The following is a 15,255-nucleotide window of genomic DNA, read 5'->3' as shown; positions in this document are numbered from 1 at the left end:
TTCCCAATTAGAATCAATTCCAGTCACTATGCTCTCCAAGAAAAATCCCCCTCAGACTCCCTCGGGTGCTTTTACTCGTTATCGAGCTGCAAAAGCATCCATGAGCAGGCCGAAGCGCAATGTCAGAGATAGCTCTAGCTCCGGCAGTTCTAGGCGCATAGAGATAGAACCCCGGCGAAGACCGGCGTGTCCTCCAGATGTATCGTAAGTGCTTTCTCATCTCACGCATCCTTCAGTGATCTACAGAATCATGTTGTTGAATTCCCAAAATAGAAAAAACGATAATATCAAACTAACATTGACCAAGCTCTCCAAAACCATCAACATCACCCGTCGTCCTCATCCATGTCGGTAAAGAAAATCGCCTCTTCGCAGCACATGAAAACATCCTCTCCGCATCCCCATTCTTCGCCCAACACTGCCAATCGCAGACCCCCTCCCCACCCTCCCGCGCACACCCACACATCCAATCCCCAGGAAAACGAATCAACCTCCCAAACGAACAACCCGAAGTCCTCTCCTGCGTACTAGAGTACCTCTACAAAGGCGACTACTACCCGCGACTAAGACACAATGCACGACGCAAGGCGTGGGAATTAGAAGACGACAAAGATGACGATGGAACAAGCGCAGGCGCAACGCTCTTCCACACTGAAGTCGGAGAAGTTATCTTGAGAGATACGGCTATATAGTAAATGACCCGACCCAACCCAACCTGGCAAAGCAAATGTGATGGAACTAATGCATTACTCTATGCAGTTGCGCGGCTGAGAAATTCAATCTCCCGGCTCTACAGCGTCTTGCGCTTCGGAAACAGGGTCTTCATACTGGTATCACGGTGAATACTATTCTGGCGAGTGCGCGGTATGCATATGCGCATACACCTGATACGGAGTCGAAGCTGCGGGCGCATTATCTTGCACTGATTATCCGGTGTCGGGGGACATTTAAGCGGAGTGGGACTATGCAGATGGAGATGGAACGGGGTGGGAAGTTGTTTTTTGATTTGTTTGTTGCTATGTGTAATCATATGGTAAGTTTCTTTTTGGCTTCGGTAGATTATCTGTGACTAACTTGTTTTAGGATGATGTGTTTCCGGCTCTGTCGGTTTGTAGTTCTGCTGCAAGGGAGTGATCGGGCTGGTATTGGTGTTGAAAGTTTGTGATTCTAGCGTTGAATTGGAGGGTTTAGTCAAGGTTGGATGGGTTGGGAACAGGGCAAGACTGTATTATTCTTGGACGTAATATCTGTTACATTTCTTGTACTTTTCGGATATGGTTGTTTCTATACCCATGTACTATTAATGCAGTTTCGGGGACAAGGCAGACTGAAGGATATCATATCATATGTTTTGTTCTATCGTGACATCTTATTCATTGTAGCTTGTGAGGATGGTACCTGACCAGCCCAGCCAAGCTTTCCAGCCTCTCTCTGCCCTTGGCTGAGGGCGAGGGCAAGCGCGTGTGTTATTATTGAGACCTATACAGTTAGTTCGCCTACTTAAACCCCAGTCCCCGGAAAAGCGGCATTGTTCTTGCTCAGCACAACAAAGCCTCGCTCACGGGCAATGTAGCCTTTCATAAGACCCTTTTCTAATTGTTAGTGTTTACAAACATTAATATGTTGGGCTAGCACGAACCTTGTAGATAAGGTTGGACAGCAAACACTCCACTTCATCGGTATCGACTTGGGTCCGGCCCGTTGCGTGGGTCCCGATCCGCAGCGCAGCTGCAAATTCGACAACGGGTACACGAGTTCGCCGTATTGGTGGCTGGCCCTCTTTAGGCTCTTCGAAACCACCCGCAATGAAAACCTTTCGGAAGAGATTGCGTAGGGCAATGTCACGCCCTCGCTCCAGGGGCAAGTAGATGCGCCTCTTCACAAACTCCTCTTCACCGGCGGCCATGGCTGTGTCAAAGCCAACAAGATCACCTTTTCGAATGCATTTCGACAGAGGACGGAAAAGCAACTCGAGTTGTGGAAAATTTGCGAGTAATTTTGCACTGGGGAGAGTATGAGTCGTTACCAAATGGCAAGGAATCAAATACATGAGAATTAACCTATTAGGCTGATGAGTAAAGAGCAAATTGGTGCTATTCGGACCGACTTACTCGCGGTTCTTAAGTGCTTGGCGGTGACACATTCTCCAAGCAACAGAGAGATGTTTTTCAGCCTGCGCGAAATTAGTCAATTGAGCGCGTGTCGTTGGAAGTATATCCCACAGACCTCTATGTAGTTTTCATCCAAGAAGTGAATGACGCCGATATAATATTCAAATGTGACAATATGCGACTTTGGAAAAGATTCCAATGGCGGCAATTCATGCGACTGGGCATTGATCGCGCGGAGCAGGTTCTTACTGAGGCCAACAGAGTTGATCTAGAGCCAATTAGAGAACGTCCGGGTATACCAGTGGACAAGTACAAACCTTGAAGTAGGTCTTAAACAGCAGGCTTGTGATATTATAGATCCCCCACTTGCGAGATTCTTCAATGGGAGCACTAGATCTTATCAGTGACTGAGCCCATCACACAGGGACCAATACTCACCGGTCAGTCAAGCACAAGGTAAACATGCGATTGATAATTCGAGCGCCATCCTCTAAGTTAGCGTTCTTCTCGACATCAGCTGCTACGTCATCCAGGACTTCAAAACTCGTCGAACTCTGAGAGGCTGCCTCGTTGTCGGCCTTAATCGCAAAGGTACGCAAGAACTTGCCGACGGTGTACATGCACGGTAATGTCCAGGCAGGGAAACCGGCGTCTGTGTACCCTTTGTTCAGCGCCATAGCCAGCTTCTTCCAAGCTTTGAAAATAGCCGCTGCACTGGCCCCAGGATGCCGATTTTCGAACTTTAACACCTCTCCCACCGCTTCCCAGTATGCGGAAAAGACGCTGACCCAAGCATGTTGTTCAGATTTCGGCAGCTTGAGGACTTTTCTTGGGAACAAGGCTTCAGTGAGGTCCGGGGTGAGGTATTGGGCGTTGGTGGATTCGTAGAACGAGGTCAAGCGAAGTGGGCTATTCGGGGTCGCAATTGGCGTGAATACCGCGGCGAGACCTGGACCAGAGCCATGACTGTAGGCATTTCGAAACTCTGTAACGATGGTCATGGTGAACCTCCTGATATCTGGCGGGGTCAGGCAAGGAGAAGGCCTTCAGAAGTGTAGATTCAAAGTGCCTCGGAAAGCTTCGCGCAAGTCCCACGCTAGTACTGTCGCAACGTGGGGCGGAAGAGGTGTGGCGGTGCAGAAAAAGTGGCGGAAGGAGCAGCCCCCCGTCCCTTCCTATTTAGGACTAGTGCAAACCCGATATGATCCACTCGCTTAACCGAAGGGCGATAGCCCTAAGCACAATGCAACACACTTCCTGATTTCCTCTTCCCCGGCACACTAACGACTCAACCACCACAGCGACAATCACAGTCAGTACACCCCCATATTCACCTCCGACGAAGTCATTGCTAACATTTCATTTTGCAGATGGGTACGTGTCACTTTTTTCGATTTTCCAGCATTCTCCTCGAGACGGTTACGGTGTGTGCGATCGGTCGGACAATGTATCAGGCGGAGCGACAATTTCTTCAATAAGGACATAAGGGTCTCGAAACAACAACAAGAACAACATTCAATTCATTGGCGATATTATTGTGGAGGAATTTCTACGCTGGGGTCGACTTGAAGTCAACAAAGTCCATCTGAAATACCAATCTCGAATTTTTCAACTTCGACCTACGTCCCCCTGGTCGCCTGCAGGGATAATCGACTACCACCATCGCAAATCGCTACACTGTCCGAGGAGAATTGTTGATCGCAAACTATTCTAGGAGTCATGACTGACGGATTCACCACAGGGCGTCTTACTGAGTACCAGGTTATCGGGCGTCACCTGCCCACCGAGGCGAACCCCACGCCCAAGCTGTACCGCATGCGCATCTTTGCGCCCAACACCGTTGTCGCTAAGTCTCGGTTCTGGTACTTCCTTGCTCAGCTCCGCAAGCTGAAGAAGTCCAACGGTGAGATCGTCAGCTTGAACGTGGTACGTACCGAATTTTTCCCTACGGAACCAGAACAACTGCTAATTGCCATTTAGATCACTGAGAAGCGCCCCCTCAAGGTCAAGAACTTCGGTATCTGGCTCCGCTACGACTCGCGCTCCGGTACCCACAACATGTACAAGGAGTTCCGCGAGATGAGCCGCACCGACGCCGTCGATGCTCTCTACCAGGACATGGCTGCCCGTCACCGTGCCCGCTTCGGTTCCATCCACGTACGTCCCGAATCAATTCCCGAATTTCCAGATCATTCTAACAGCCCCACAGGTCCTCAAGGTCGTTGAGATCACCGATAACGACAGCATCCGCCGTCCCTACATCAAGCAGCTCCTCGGCAAGAACGTCTCGTTCCCCCTGCCCCACCGCTCCGCCAACCCCGGCAAGAAGCTGTACGCCTACTCTCGCCCTTCGACCTTTGCTTAAATGTAATGTTTCTGGGTTTTTGGATGGAGTGTGGATGAATAACTGCGTTATGGCCATGGAATGCATGAAAGATTTGGCCGCGCGGATACGGCCTGTTTGTACCCAGTGATGGGGAGATGTCTCTAGTCCCGTATAGTGGCATCTGAGGTTAAATTTCAAAAATATCGGGTTCACGTCTTGCATCTGTCCTTTGTAGATCATTCTGCATTGATCCTAGATCCTCTGCTGGACAATTCACAAAGATGTAACAGATATCCGGCCGCTATGGAGACATGGCAGACATTTCAGATTGTAAAACGGTTCACTATGAATTTCTTGGGGAATAAGGTACGAGTTCACATGGTCCGTGTCCCATGCTTAAAACATTGAGGCGGGCCGCAATTCTAGATTTATTTACGGCCTTGGCCAGGCATAGACACGGTTATTATTCCGGGCGCCACAACAGTAGCAGTAATGCAGTAATGAGGGGCGGGTGTGCCTGAACCGAACCCCCACCGAGCCATTCGCAGCCTGTATCTCGGAGATACGCAACGGATCAAAAGGTACGGAGTAGTGTTAGGATTACTCATAAAATTGGGGACCCTGTTCTCCACGTTACGCAATGTTGCGAAAACCGTATATCCGTCAATCCTAAGATTACAGGAATCCCCAAATTGCGTCATGTGTTGGGGAGCCGAGCAAGCCTGTCCGCTTTCCGCACCCGATTTCTTCCATCTTTTAACCCTCTCTTCCTTCACTCTCCCTTACCCCCATTGACCTATTTAATTTCTCAACTCATCTGCAAATATGTTTGCTCGTCAGGCTTTCCGCTGTGCGCAGCCTCTTAAGCAGGTTTGTCAGAAGTGACTGCTCACATTGTGCAAAATTAACCATTCTGTTTTAGACCATCCGCAACTACTCCGCGGAGGCTGCTCCCAAGAAGTCCAACCTGACTCCCATCTACATTGGTGTCGGTCTCGCTGGTCTCGCTGCAGGTGTTTACCGCTACAACAGCTCTGCTGTTGCTGAGCCCAAGGAGCGCGCCAAGGTCTTCAACGGCCAGGACTGGGTGGACCTGAAGGTTGCAGCCATTGAGACCCTCAGCCACAACACTAAGAAGATCCGCTTTGAGTTCGAGGACAAGGAGGCCGTTAGTGGTCTTCCCGTTGCCTGTAAGCGCTTCCCCTCTTTCTGTGTTGAAAAGAGTTCCGTGCTGACCCAAGATAACAGCTGCTTTGCTGACCCGCTTCAAGCCTGAGGGCAAGGAGAAGTTCACCCTGCGCCCCTACACCCCGACTAGCGATGAGGGTAGGATTCTTTCAGCCTTCTCATTTTGCCATCTCTCTAATCCCTCTTAGACCAACCCGGCTACCTCGATCTCGTTGTCAAGGTCTACCCCGGTGGACCCATGTCTGAGCACATCCACTCGCTTGCCGTCGACCAGCGCCTCGCCTTCAAAGGCCCCATCGTCAAGTACCCCTGGGAGTCCAACAAGCACAACCACATCGCACTGATTGCTGGTGGTACTGGTATCACCCCCATGTACCAGCTGGCCCGCCAGATCTTCAAGAACCCCGATGACCGCACCAAGGTTACCCTGGTCTTTGGCAACGTCAAGGAGGAGGATATCCTGTTGAAGAAGGAGCTCGAAGAGTTGGAGAACACCTACCCCCAGCGCTTCCGTGCCTTCTACGTCCTCGACCAGCCCCCCAAGGAGTGGACCGGTGGTAAGGGCTTCATCAGCAAGGAGCTGCTGAAGACCGTTCTGCCCGAGCCCAAGGAGGAGAACATTAAGCTCTTCGTCTGTGGCCCGCCTGGTCTGTACAAGGCTATCTCTGGCGGTAAGGTCAGCCCCCAGGACCAGGGTGAGCTTGAGGGTATCCTGAAGGACCTTGGCTACAACAAGGACCAGGTGTTCAAGTTCTAGATGACATGTAGAATATTAGAGCCGACACATAATGACATGCGAAAACATGTACATTAATGTGTGTCTGGTTTTCAGCGTTGTTCTTCCAAGCGGCATCCATCCTACAGCTGCATTTGTCTGTATAAATTTTGATTTTTTTTTATCTCGAGATATAACAAACTATTTCCAAGCCTTCTTATTCCAAGTTTCGTAACATTTGAAAGAGATCTGATCAATGCCCTGGGTAGCTGGATACCTACTTGCTGGATACCTACTTGGTAAGAAGATATATTTTGCGACCTTGGTAGTCCGCACCTGGGCGTTGGGGTTTAACCATTGCGACCGCACATGGCCTCTGGACCACTGCCGAAATATATAATGGGAATATGCCTCAAGCGACCGGACTGTTCGAACTTGTACTTATATAATGGAGAAATATTATTCATGTAAATCAAGCCATTGAAATGTTGAGTAGTTTTTTAGATTTAAAAACAAATTATTTAAAAGACAAATTATATAGTGGGTTTAATGCTTAAGGATGTCACAAGCCCAGAGCCAAAGGCCCCCCCCCCCCCCCCCCGGGTTACCGCATGACCGGGTGAGGCAACACCTGAGCCCCGAGCATGAAGAGGCCTAAGCCTAAAGCAGCGACTGGTCAAACATACCGGGGCTTAAGGAAGTTGCAGGCTTGCTCAGGGTGGGTTATTTAGCCTTGACTTCCCCCCCCATCGGCCCCCTATTCCTACCGGCCCTTCCACCCCCCCAGAAATTTCTTCCATTCCCCCTTCCACACACTCGGCATTACCAAAATGGCTCCCACCGATTCTAAGTCCGAACAGGCCACTGTTCAAGTTAATGTTGATGAGTTGCGCGACTCCAAGGATGCGGTATGTTTCTCTTTCTTCATTATTCGCGTTCCCTTTTCCCTTTCATCTTATGTCTTGGGCCTTTTTTTTCTTTCTTTTTTGTTATTTTCCGGTGCGCCCACTTTCACGCGCTGCCTACGCGTCGCATATCAACAAGAGTTTTTTTACCTATACCATCGCCCCTGCTCCTTTCCACCTAAAAGGTCATTGGCGATGCGAACATATTACTTGAGAATTCTCTCAAATATTTATATTTGTCTGATCGAAGTCAACGCTGTCAACGGTCATGACATCATGCGTGTATTATCCTTCAACACTGAAACCGTTCCCCCCCAGCCTGTCGCGCATCTCATATTCTCATAGCATACCCATGCGATATATTCATTTCATTTTCTCTGGTCAATGACCAAGTGAAAGGTCACCGCAATACTCACAATTACATAGATCCTTGTGCGCTTGATGACCCTCCAGGGTTACATTGCCGATCTGAGCAAGGCCTACCTGGAGCACGCCAACAATGTTATCAACGGTGGCCCTGCCACCATTGATCTCCCTGCTGTCCCCACTGGTCTGTCTCTTGGCAACCTCGACCGCCCCAGCAGCCCTGCCAAGTCTGAGGCTGGCACCAAGAAGCGCAAGCGCGCGCCCGTTGACCCCAATGCGCCCAAGCGTGCCCTGACTCCGTACTTCCTGTATATGCAGAGCAACCGCTCTAAGATCGCCGCCGATCTGGGTGAGACTGCGAAGCCCAAGGATGTCGCTGACGAGGGTACCCGCCGCTGGCAAGAGATGCCTGCTTCCGCTAAGGAGGTAAGAAAGCAAATCCATATCAAATATTAGAAAATGATATCTGACAACTTCACAGGTCTGGAAGGAGTTGTATTCTCAGAATTACGAGAAGTACAAGGTCGATATGGCTGCCTATAAGGCCGGCAAGCTTGAAGATGAGCAGGATCCTGCTGCTACCCAGCTCCAGGCGGACTTCGCCGATATCCCCAAAGAAGCTTCTGAGAACGAGTCTTCTTCCTCCGAGGACGAAGAAGAGGATAATGATGAGGAATCTCGCGAGTCTTCCCCATCTCCCGTCCAGCCTCCTCCCAAGGAGAAGACCCCTCGCAGCACCAAGCGTCGTCGCGGCAGTGATGCTAAGAAGGAAGTCCCCGAAGTTCCCGAGTCGGCTGTGAAGCAGACCTCGCCTGTTAAGAGAGGATCCCGCAGCAGAAAGGCGGAGCCCGCGGCTAAAGAGACACCCGCTACTGGAAAGAGCAAGGCCAAGAAGCGCAAGAGCGAGGTTTAAGTGTACTTTTTAATCGAGTTTCCGGTAGCAAAATTATCAATTCCAACATAGCTTTTGATTCAGTCAACCCTTCTATTACTTGTGTAATCATACCGTAGTAATTTTGGATACGTTTTGAACCCACAGCCCCCGACTGTTTTGCAGCCCTTCTATATCCACTTTTTTTTTAAAAAATAGGGTAGGAAAGAAGCTAGGAGACTGGGTAGGAGACTTAGTCAAATGGTATATGTATAGTAAAAACATTGGAAATACTCATGTGAAGCCAAGTATAAGCGAAGAAATTTTAATTTGCGGGGCCGTAAGGGAAAAAAGTGTATCAATTGTGAACCTACCAGAATCCAAGCAAGCCTTAAAAGTAATTAAACATTTCATTCAATACTATTATTCATGAGAATTCCTATGAATGGGTCCTCTGGGTCCTGACAGAAATCTATTAGCAAAACCGTGACTAAAATGGGGAAAATGTAAGGATCCAATCGGCCAGCGAGTTGACTCTTATCAACGTTATCGGAGTTCACCATCGGCTTTCGACTTGAAATATACCGGCGTCCCCCACATTCCCTTTCCCAACCTCCTGGGGATTTGCTATCAGGGCAAGTTCAACCTTTTCAAAATTCTACTCCCTAGCTAGAGGTTCGGGTTCCACCTGCGTCATGCAGCTCATTCCGAAGGAGGTACTTTGCCAAGCATCTTGAAAATGATCAAGATCCCTTCCACTGACATCCGGTTACAGCTTGACAAGCTCACCCTCTCAAACCTCGGGTTCTTAGCCCAACGGCGTCTGGCCCGCGGTGTTCGCCTTAACCACGCAGAGGCAGTGGTATGTTACTATACTTGATCAACAAACAAGCATGAAGATCCGTGGGTGGAAGCACCCGACGCTAATTTGTGTGCTGCAGGCCTTGATCTCATCCGTCCTGCACGAGGTACGCTTTCCCCACTTTTTTTTACTCTTTCCCCTCTATCGGAAGAACGATACAAATACAACAGCCAATGGCAATGCAATTTACCATAGAATATGCGACTAACCGCTCGTTATACTGAAGCTTATTCGCGATGGCCACTATTCTGTCGCCGACCTGATGTCCATCGGAAAGACCATGCTGGGTCGTCGCCATGTCCTCCCTTCCGTCGTTGCTACCCTCGTTGAGCTCCAGGTCGAAGGAACTTTCCCATCTGGTACCTACCTGGTTACCGTACATCACCCCATCAGTAGCGATGAGGGCGATCTCGAGCGTGCACTGTATGGAAGTTTCCTACCTGTGCCCGCCGCCGGGGCCTTCCCGGACCCGGATCCTAGTGATTTCTTGCCAGAGAAGATGCCCGGTGCGGTTATTCCCGTGAAGAACGCACGGGTGCATCTGAATGATGGACGAAAGCGCATCAAGCTAAAGGTTATGAGCAAAGGTGATCGACCAATTCAGGTATGTAATGCGCTGTGGACAGGAACCTTCTTTATGAGTGTATGAGACTGACGTGTTGATGGATAGGTTGGATCGCATTACCACTTTATTGAAACGAACCCGCAATTGCACTTTGATCGCATTCGATCGTACGGATTCCGGTTGGATATCGCCGCGGGAACTTCCATCCGTTTCGAGCCCGGTGATACCAAGACTGTTACTTTGGTGGAAATTGCCGGTAACAAAGTTATTCGGGGAGGTAACTGGCTGGCGAATGGGCCTATTGACTTGAGTCGTGCCGATGATATTGTGACCAAGTTGCAGACTGCTGGGTTTGCGCACGTCCCAGAGCCTCAGGCAGATAGTGCGTTGATCACTGGATTCTCCATGGAGCGTGAAGCGTACTCTCGCATGTTTGGCCCGACGACTGGAGACTTGGTGCGTCTTGGTTTGACCGACTTGTGGGTGCAGGTGGAGAAGGATATGACCAGCCACGGAGACGAGTGCACGTTCGGTGGTGGTAAGACAGTCCGTGATGGGATGGGCCAGGCGTCAGGACGCTCGGCCTCTGAGTGCTTGGACACGGTTATTACAAACGCGCTTATTATCGATTGGACCGGTATCTTCAAGGCCGATATTGGAATCAAGGATGGCCTGATTGCTGGTATTGGCAAGGCAGGTAACCCAGATGTGATGGATGGCGTGCACCCCGACTTGGTGGTGGGTTCTTCCACCGATGTAATTGCCGGTGAGAACAAGATCGTCACCGCTGGTGGTTTCGATACGCACATCCACTTGATCTGCCCGCAGCAGGTGGACGAGGCTTTGGCTTCGGGAATCACCACTTTCCTAGGTGGTGGTACTGGTCCCAGTACTGGATCCAACGCGACAACTTGCACACCGGGTCCGAATCACATGCGCCAGATGATGCAGGCGTGCGATAGCTTGCCCATCAACATTGGTATTACGGGCAAGGGTAACGACTGTGGACGGATCAGTATCGAGGAGCAGATCAAGGCTGGTGCAGCCGGTCTCAAGCTGCACGAGGATTGGGGTTCCACCCCCGCCGCCATCGACAACTGCCTGACACTCTGCGATGAGTTCGACGTGCAGTGCATGATCCACACCGATACACTTAACGAGTCCGGATTCGTCGAGCAGACTGTCGAGGCCTTCAAGGGCCGCACAATCCACACATATCACACTGAGGGAGCCGGCGGTGGTCACGCACCCGACATTATTAGTGTCGTCGAGCACCCCTACGTACTGCCCAGCAGTACAAACCCAACGCGCCCCTTCACTCTGAACACACTCGACGAGCACCTCGACATGCTGATGGTATGCCATCACCTGTCGAAGAACATCCCCGAAGACGTCGCCTTCGCCGAGAGCCGTATCCGCGCTGAGACCATCGCCGCCGAAGACGTCCTTCACGATCTTGGTGCCATCAGCATGATGTCCTCTGATTCCCAGGCTATGGGCCGCTGCGGCGAGGTCATTTTGCGCACCTGGCACACCGCACATAAGAATAAGACCCAGCGTGGTCCCCTCCCCGAAGATGCGGGTACAAACAACGACAACTTCCGCGTGAAACGCTACATCAGCAAATACACGATCAACCCCGCCCTGGCACAGGGTATGGGTCATCTGATCGGTAGTGTGGAGGTAGGTAAGATCGCCGATCTAGTCCTCTGGAAGCCGGCAAACTTTGGCACGAAGCCCGTGCAGGTTCTCAAGAGTGGTATGATTGTCATGGCGGAGATGGGTGATGCGAATGCCTCGATCCCAACCATTGAACCTATGATTATGCGCCCGATGTTCGGTGCCCGTGTTCCTAGCATGTCGATCATGTTCGTTTCTCAAGCTTCTATCGATGAAGGTATTGTGCAGACATACGGTCTTAAGAAACGGATCGAAGCTGTCAAGGGATGCAGAACTGTCGGTAAGAAGGATATGAAGTTTAATGACGCAATGCCTAAGATGAAGGTTGACCCGGAGAGCTACGTAAGTTATCCCAGCATCTCTCCTTCTCACCAATGATACTAACCACATAGTAGACTGTCGAAGCAGACGATATGCTCTGTGACGCAGAGCCTGCAACCGAGCTACCCTTGACGCAGGCGTACTACGTCTTTTAGTCTTGTCTTCTCTTCTTTTCTCATTTTTGGCTGCTTCTTTTATACCTCACACTTTTGATTGGTCTGTCTCCGATTTCACTAGCATTGTCTCGGTTATATACCTCCTTCGAGCGTTGCTATTCTCCCGGGAGTTTGTTGTGTTCCGCTCTCCTATTTTTGTTGTCTGTGTCATAGCGAAGAATGTGTACGCGGGTTATTTATGCATAATGTAGGTAGCTTAGGTATCTACTTGAGCATGCTACCTTAGGTAGCTTGTCTACGAACGACAGTGATGACTTTTCTCTCTCTGCCTTGCACGTTTATTTCATCTACCAATACCTACCTAGTACCTTGGGACGTATAGGATTCCCTGTCCCAGTTATTCAAGTTGGTTTTTCTCTGCCCCCGAACGCTGTATGTACTGAGTCGCGAGCTACGGCAACGTTACGCCCGGCCAACTCGACCCCACTCGGCAGACGTGGCCGCGTCGTACTACGTATTATTTCTCGGGCATATGTGCCCAAAAACCATGAAACTGACGCTAGAAAACCCCCCGGTAAGTTTACAGGTACCTTGCGAGAAACTGATCTAGGAGATTATAATGCCCGAGGAAAAATAGACAATCACCGGATAAATTGGGTATACATAGACTAGACAAAAAAGGTAGACAGCAACCTTTTGGCTTTGAAATAAAGCACGAAGACCCATCCAGAGCTATAAACGCCTTCTTCGTTCGCTTAAAGTTCCTCTTCCTCTTCAGCATGATTGGACGCCGAAACAAGGGAGTGATCCTCCCACGCCGAATACGATCCGTCCTGAGCAGCGAGGTACGCCGAAATACGGGTACGCAGGCGCGACGTAATTAGTTGCCGACCACTTGCTCTCAGGCCGGAGGTTGGAGATTCGGCAAGGAGTGAATCTGCATCTGTGGGGGAAGAGGGGGCGAGCACGGACTCGGAGATTGGCAGTGTGAGTGTATCTGTTTGTTGGCTTTCTAGTTGTGGTGATTGGTTTGGGGATTGCATTCGGTCATTGAAAGAGTCAGGCTGCGAACTTATATGTTCTTGCTCTTCTTGTGAATCTTGGATGGTGCTGAAGCTATTCGCCTCTTCGTTTGTTGGTACTGAGGAAGGGAGGGGGCCAATTTGCATTGCCACCGGGTCGGCGTGGTCTTGCAGGTAGCGGTGTGCTCGTTTAATTTCTTCGCGCTTGGTTCGGGCTCTGCCTGGTATTGTGTGAGGAACCGAGGATTGAGCTTGTTGTTTTTCTTCGCCCATACTCGATTGTGAGGATTGGGTCGAAACATCCTCATACCGGGCTCTTTTTCTTGCATGTTCCTCGTCGTACTGCATGTTGAGTGTCATACGCATGTAAACATCATGGGTAAATTCCTCCCCAGAGCACAAGTGACCGAAAAGTCTCCTGATAGAGACATCCTCGGACCAAGATGAGGTGTCTACTGTACATGGGTGGATATCCTTAGGTCTGAATGCAGCGATGAGTGTGCATAACTCAGAGTAGGACGAATGTCGAGAGTATGGAAATCGCTGACATCGTTAGTATAGTTGAAATATAGTTGAGACTGGGAGTTGACAACTCACAATCGTGTTAGGTAAATTGGGGTTGACCTGATCATTGCCCCGGCTCAGCTTCGTTACCAACTGCTCCAGAGAAATTTCATCATCCTGAACACCGTATTGATCAAGTGACAGAACTTTCTTGCTTGACCGAAATGCCTTTGAAAGCGCCTCTCGGGTTTGTGATAGGACTTTTTGATTAGGAATATGCTGAGCACATAGCTTTTCCAGGCACGCTAGGGCCGACTCATCTGGTAACTCTAGCTCGTGGACCTGATACAAATCGCCACCGCCTCCACCAGCCCCAACTTCGGGGATTTCCGTGCCGTCAATGGTACGGTTTACGATGGGTGTGATGTAGACTGTATCCGGGTCCCGAGTAGCCTTGCATGATAACCCCGGCTCACAGCTGTGAACCCTGCAGGCCTCATTGTCACTCAAGCAACCATCCACGGACATGTTACCCAGCTGAAACCCACAAAGCGCAGGGGCCTCATTAATCCCAGATGAATTCAAGAGAGCCCGATAAACACCAATCTGGTATTGATCCAAGTGAACCTATCGATTGTCAGAATTGATTTTCGGAGTTCAAATAAGCCTTACCTTGGAATTTAATGCGGTTGACAGTGCTACCCATACATCCTCATAACCGAATGTCCAAGCGCGAAAATAAAAGACTGTCTCTTTTGGGTATGCCTCTACTTTTCGAATGAGCTCCGCTAGTCCCTCGGCTTTGGATGGGAATTCCCTGAGCGGGTTGGATGCACCAGCAAAAGTTGTGTCCAGGTATACCTTGTCCAGTCGCTTCTGCCCAAGCGTATATGGGACTAGGACTGGGTGCCGTGCCAGGGCATTGGTCCACCAACTCTCCGCTGTTAAATGTTAATTCGGCAAGAGATCCAATGAAGGAAGTGCTGACCTCGGATATCGCCCGTATAGAGGATGGCCTTCCCGGCTCCTTCTATAAGAAACATGACAGCCCCTGCACAGTGGTTCGCATCAAAGAGAGTGACCCGGACATGTTTCCTAGGGGTGAGTTCAATCTCAGTGGGTGTGTTTAACGGGATCGGACGCTGATTGGAATGAGCTGGGATTTCTACCATATATAACCGAGATTGACTAACCAGTAATTTCCCTAGATGCTTGTAGTGTAGTCGCCTTGACTCTAGGATGCCTTTTTGGAAGTTCATGCGATGTGGGTATTTTTCAATGCGCAGCAGTAGCTATATACCGAAGTTCGTTAGAGTTGGCATGCCAAGACATTGAACAAAGACTGACTTCTCGAGTTGCTGGGGAACAGTAAATGAAAGGAGCCCGGAAGGACTCCAGGCCCTGTAGATGATCACTATGGACATGGCTTAGAAAGCATGCCAGAGGAGCTGATCTTACAGGGCTTTTCCGGAAGTAATCGACTACAGGTTGTGATCAGCTGAAAAAATCCCGCTCAGGCTGTACAGGGATACATACTCTGGATTTCCGGGAACTCTGTAAAGGTTAGTATTGAACATAAGACTCAAAGATCAATGATCAAAGACCGAAGATTTAACAAACCTGGAACAATTCCATCAAAAGTGGACATGCTTCTAAACCAAAGTAGAGAGGAAGTGGAGTTGAGAACCAGCTGTTCGTGCAGG

General features: G+C 49.9%; 6 protein-coding genes across 6 annotated transcripts; 4 read left to right on the top strand and 2 right to left on the bottom strand.

The window, feature by feature from the left end:
• Positions 1 to 28: 28 nt before the first annotated feature.
• On the top strand, positions 29 to 1,069 carry N7520_011802 (BTB/POZ domain-containing protein; the record flags this gene model as incomplete). The annotated part of the gene is made up of 3 exons (XM_057145735.1): positions 29 to 204; positions 308 to 691; positions 760 to 1,069. 3 exons carry the CDS (start codon positions 29 to 31, stop codon positions 1,067 to 1,069), a joined length of 870 nt encoding a protein of 289 aa, XP_056991489.1.
• A 431-nt stretch (positions 1,070 to 1,500) lies between these two features.
• On the bottom strand, positions 1,501 to 3,112 carry csn12 (the record flags this gene model as incomplete). Its single annotated transcript, XM_057145734.1, has 6 exons — positions 1,501 to 1,587; positions 1,640 to 2,060; positions 2,112 to 2,173; positions 2,227 to 2,379; positions 2,429 to 2,501; positions 2,550 to 3,112. 6 exons carry the CDS (start codon positions 3,110 to 3,112, stop codon positions 1,501 to 1,503), a joined length of 1,359 nt encoding a protein of 452 aa, XP_056991488.1.
• Positions 3,113 to 3,830: 718 nt separating this feature from the next.
• On the top strand, positions 3,831 to 4,476 carry N7520_011800 (60S ribosomal protein eL20; the record flags this gene model as incomplete). Its single annotated transcript, XM_057145733.1, has 3 exons — positions 3,831 to 4,037; positions 4,092 to 4,268; positions 4,321 to 4,476. The coding sequence occupies 3 exons, from the start codon at positions 3,831 to 3,833 to the stop codon at positions 4,474 to 4,476; spliced, it is 540 nt and encodes a 179-aa protein (XP_056991487.1).
• A 786-nt stretch (positions 4,477 to 5,262) lies between these two features.
• Positions 5,263 to 6,382, top strand: N7520_011799 (cytochrome b5 reductase family protein; the record flags this gene model as incomplete). Its single annotated transcript, XM_057145732.1, has 4 exons — positions 5,263 to 5,307; positions 5,360 to 5,627; positions 5,686 to 5,763; positions 5,814 to 6,382. The coding sequence occupies 4 exons, from the start codon at positions 5,263 to 5,265 to the stop codon at positions 6,380 to 6,382; spliced, it is 960 nt and encodes a 319-aa protein (XP_056991486.1).
• Positions 6,383 to 7,170: 788 nt separating this feature from the next.
• On the top strand, positions 7,171 to 12,065 carry N7520_011798 (urease Ure; the record flags this gene model as incomplete). The annotated part of the gene is made up of 8 exons (XM_057145731.1): positions 7,171 to 7,248; positions 7,672 to 8,037; positions 8,093 to 8,518; positions 9,258 to 9,344; positions 9,424 to 9,450; positions 9,571 to 9,948; positions 10,015 to 11,931; positions 11,985 to 12,065. 8 exons carry the CDS (start codon positions 7,171 to 7,173, stop codon positions 12,063 to 12,065), a joined length of 3,360 nt encoding a protein of 1,119 aa, XP_056991485.1.
• Positions 12,066 to 12,781: 716 nt separating this feature from the next.
• N7520_011797 (uncharacterized protein) lies at positions 12,782 to 15,200 on the bottom strand (the record flags this gene model as incomplete). Its single annotated transcript, XM_057145730.1, has 8 exons — positions 12,782 to 13,591; positions 13,646 to 14,179; positions 14,225 to 14,493; positions 14,541 to 14,694; positions 14,746 to 14,844; positions 14,900 to 15,033; positions 15,089 to 15,106; positions 15,173 to 15,200. The coding sequence occupies 8 exons, from the start codon at positions 15,198 to 15,200 to the stop codon at positions 12,782 to 12,784; spliced, it is 2,046 nt and encodes a 681-aa protein (XP_056991484.1).
• Between the last annotated feature and the right edge of the window lie 55 nt (positions 15,201 to 15,255).

Source organism: Penicillium odoratum (genome assembly GCF_028828045.1).
Source record: "Penicillium odoratum strain IBT 22623 chromosome Unknown utg000008l_segment0_segment0, whole genome shotgun sequence".
Lineage (NCBI taxonomy): Eukaryota > Fungi > Ascomycota > Eurotiomycetes > Eurotiales > Aspergillaceae > Penicillium > Penicillium odoratum.
Note: the sequence above shows the minus strand (reverse complement) of the source record. Positions and strands in the feature narration are given on the sequence as shown.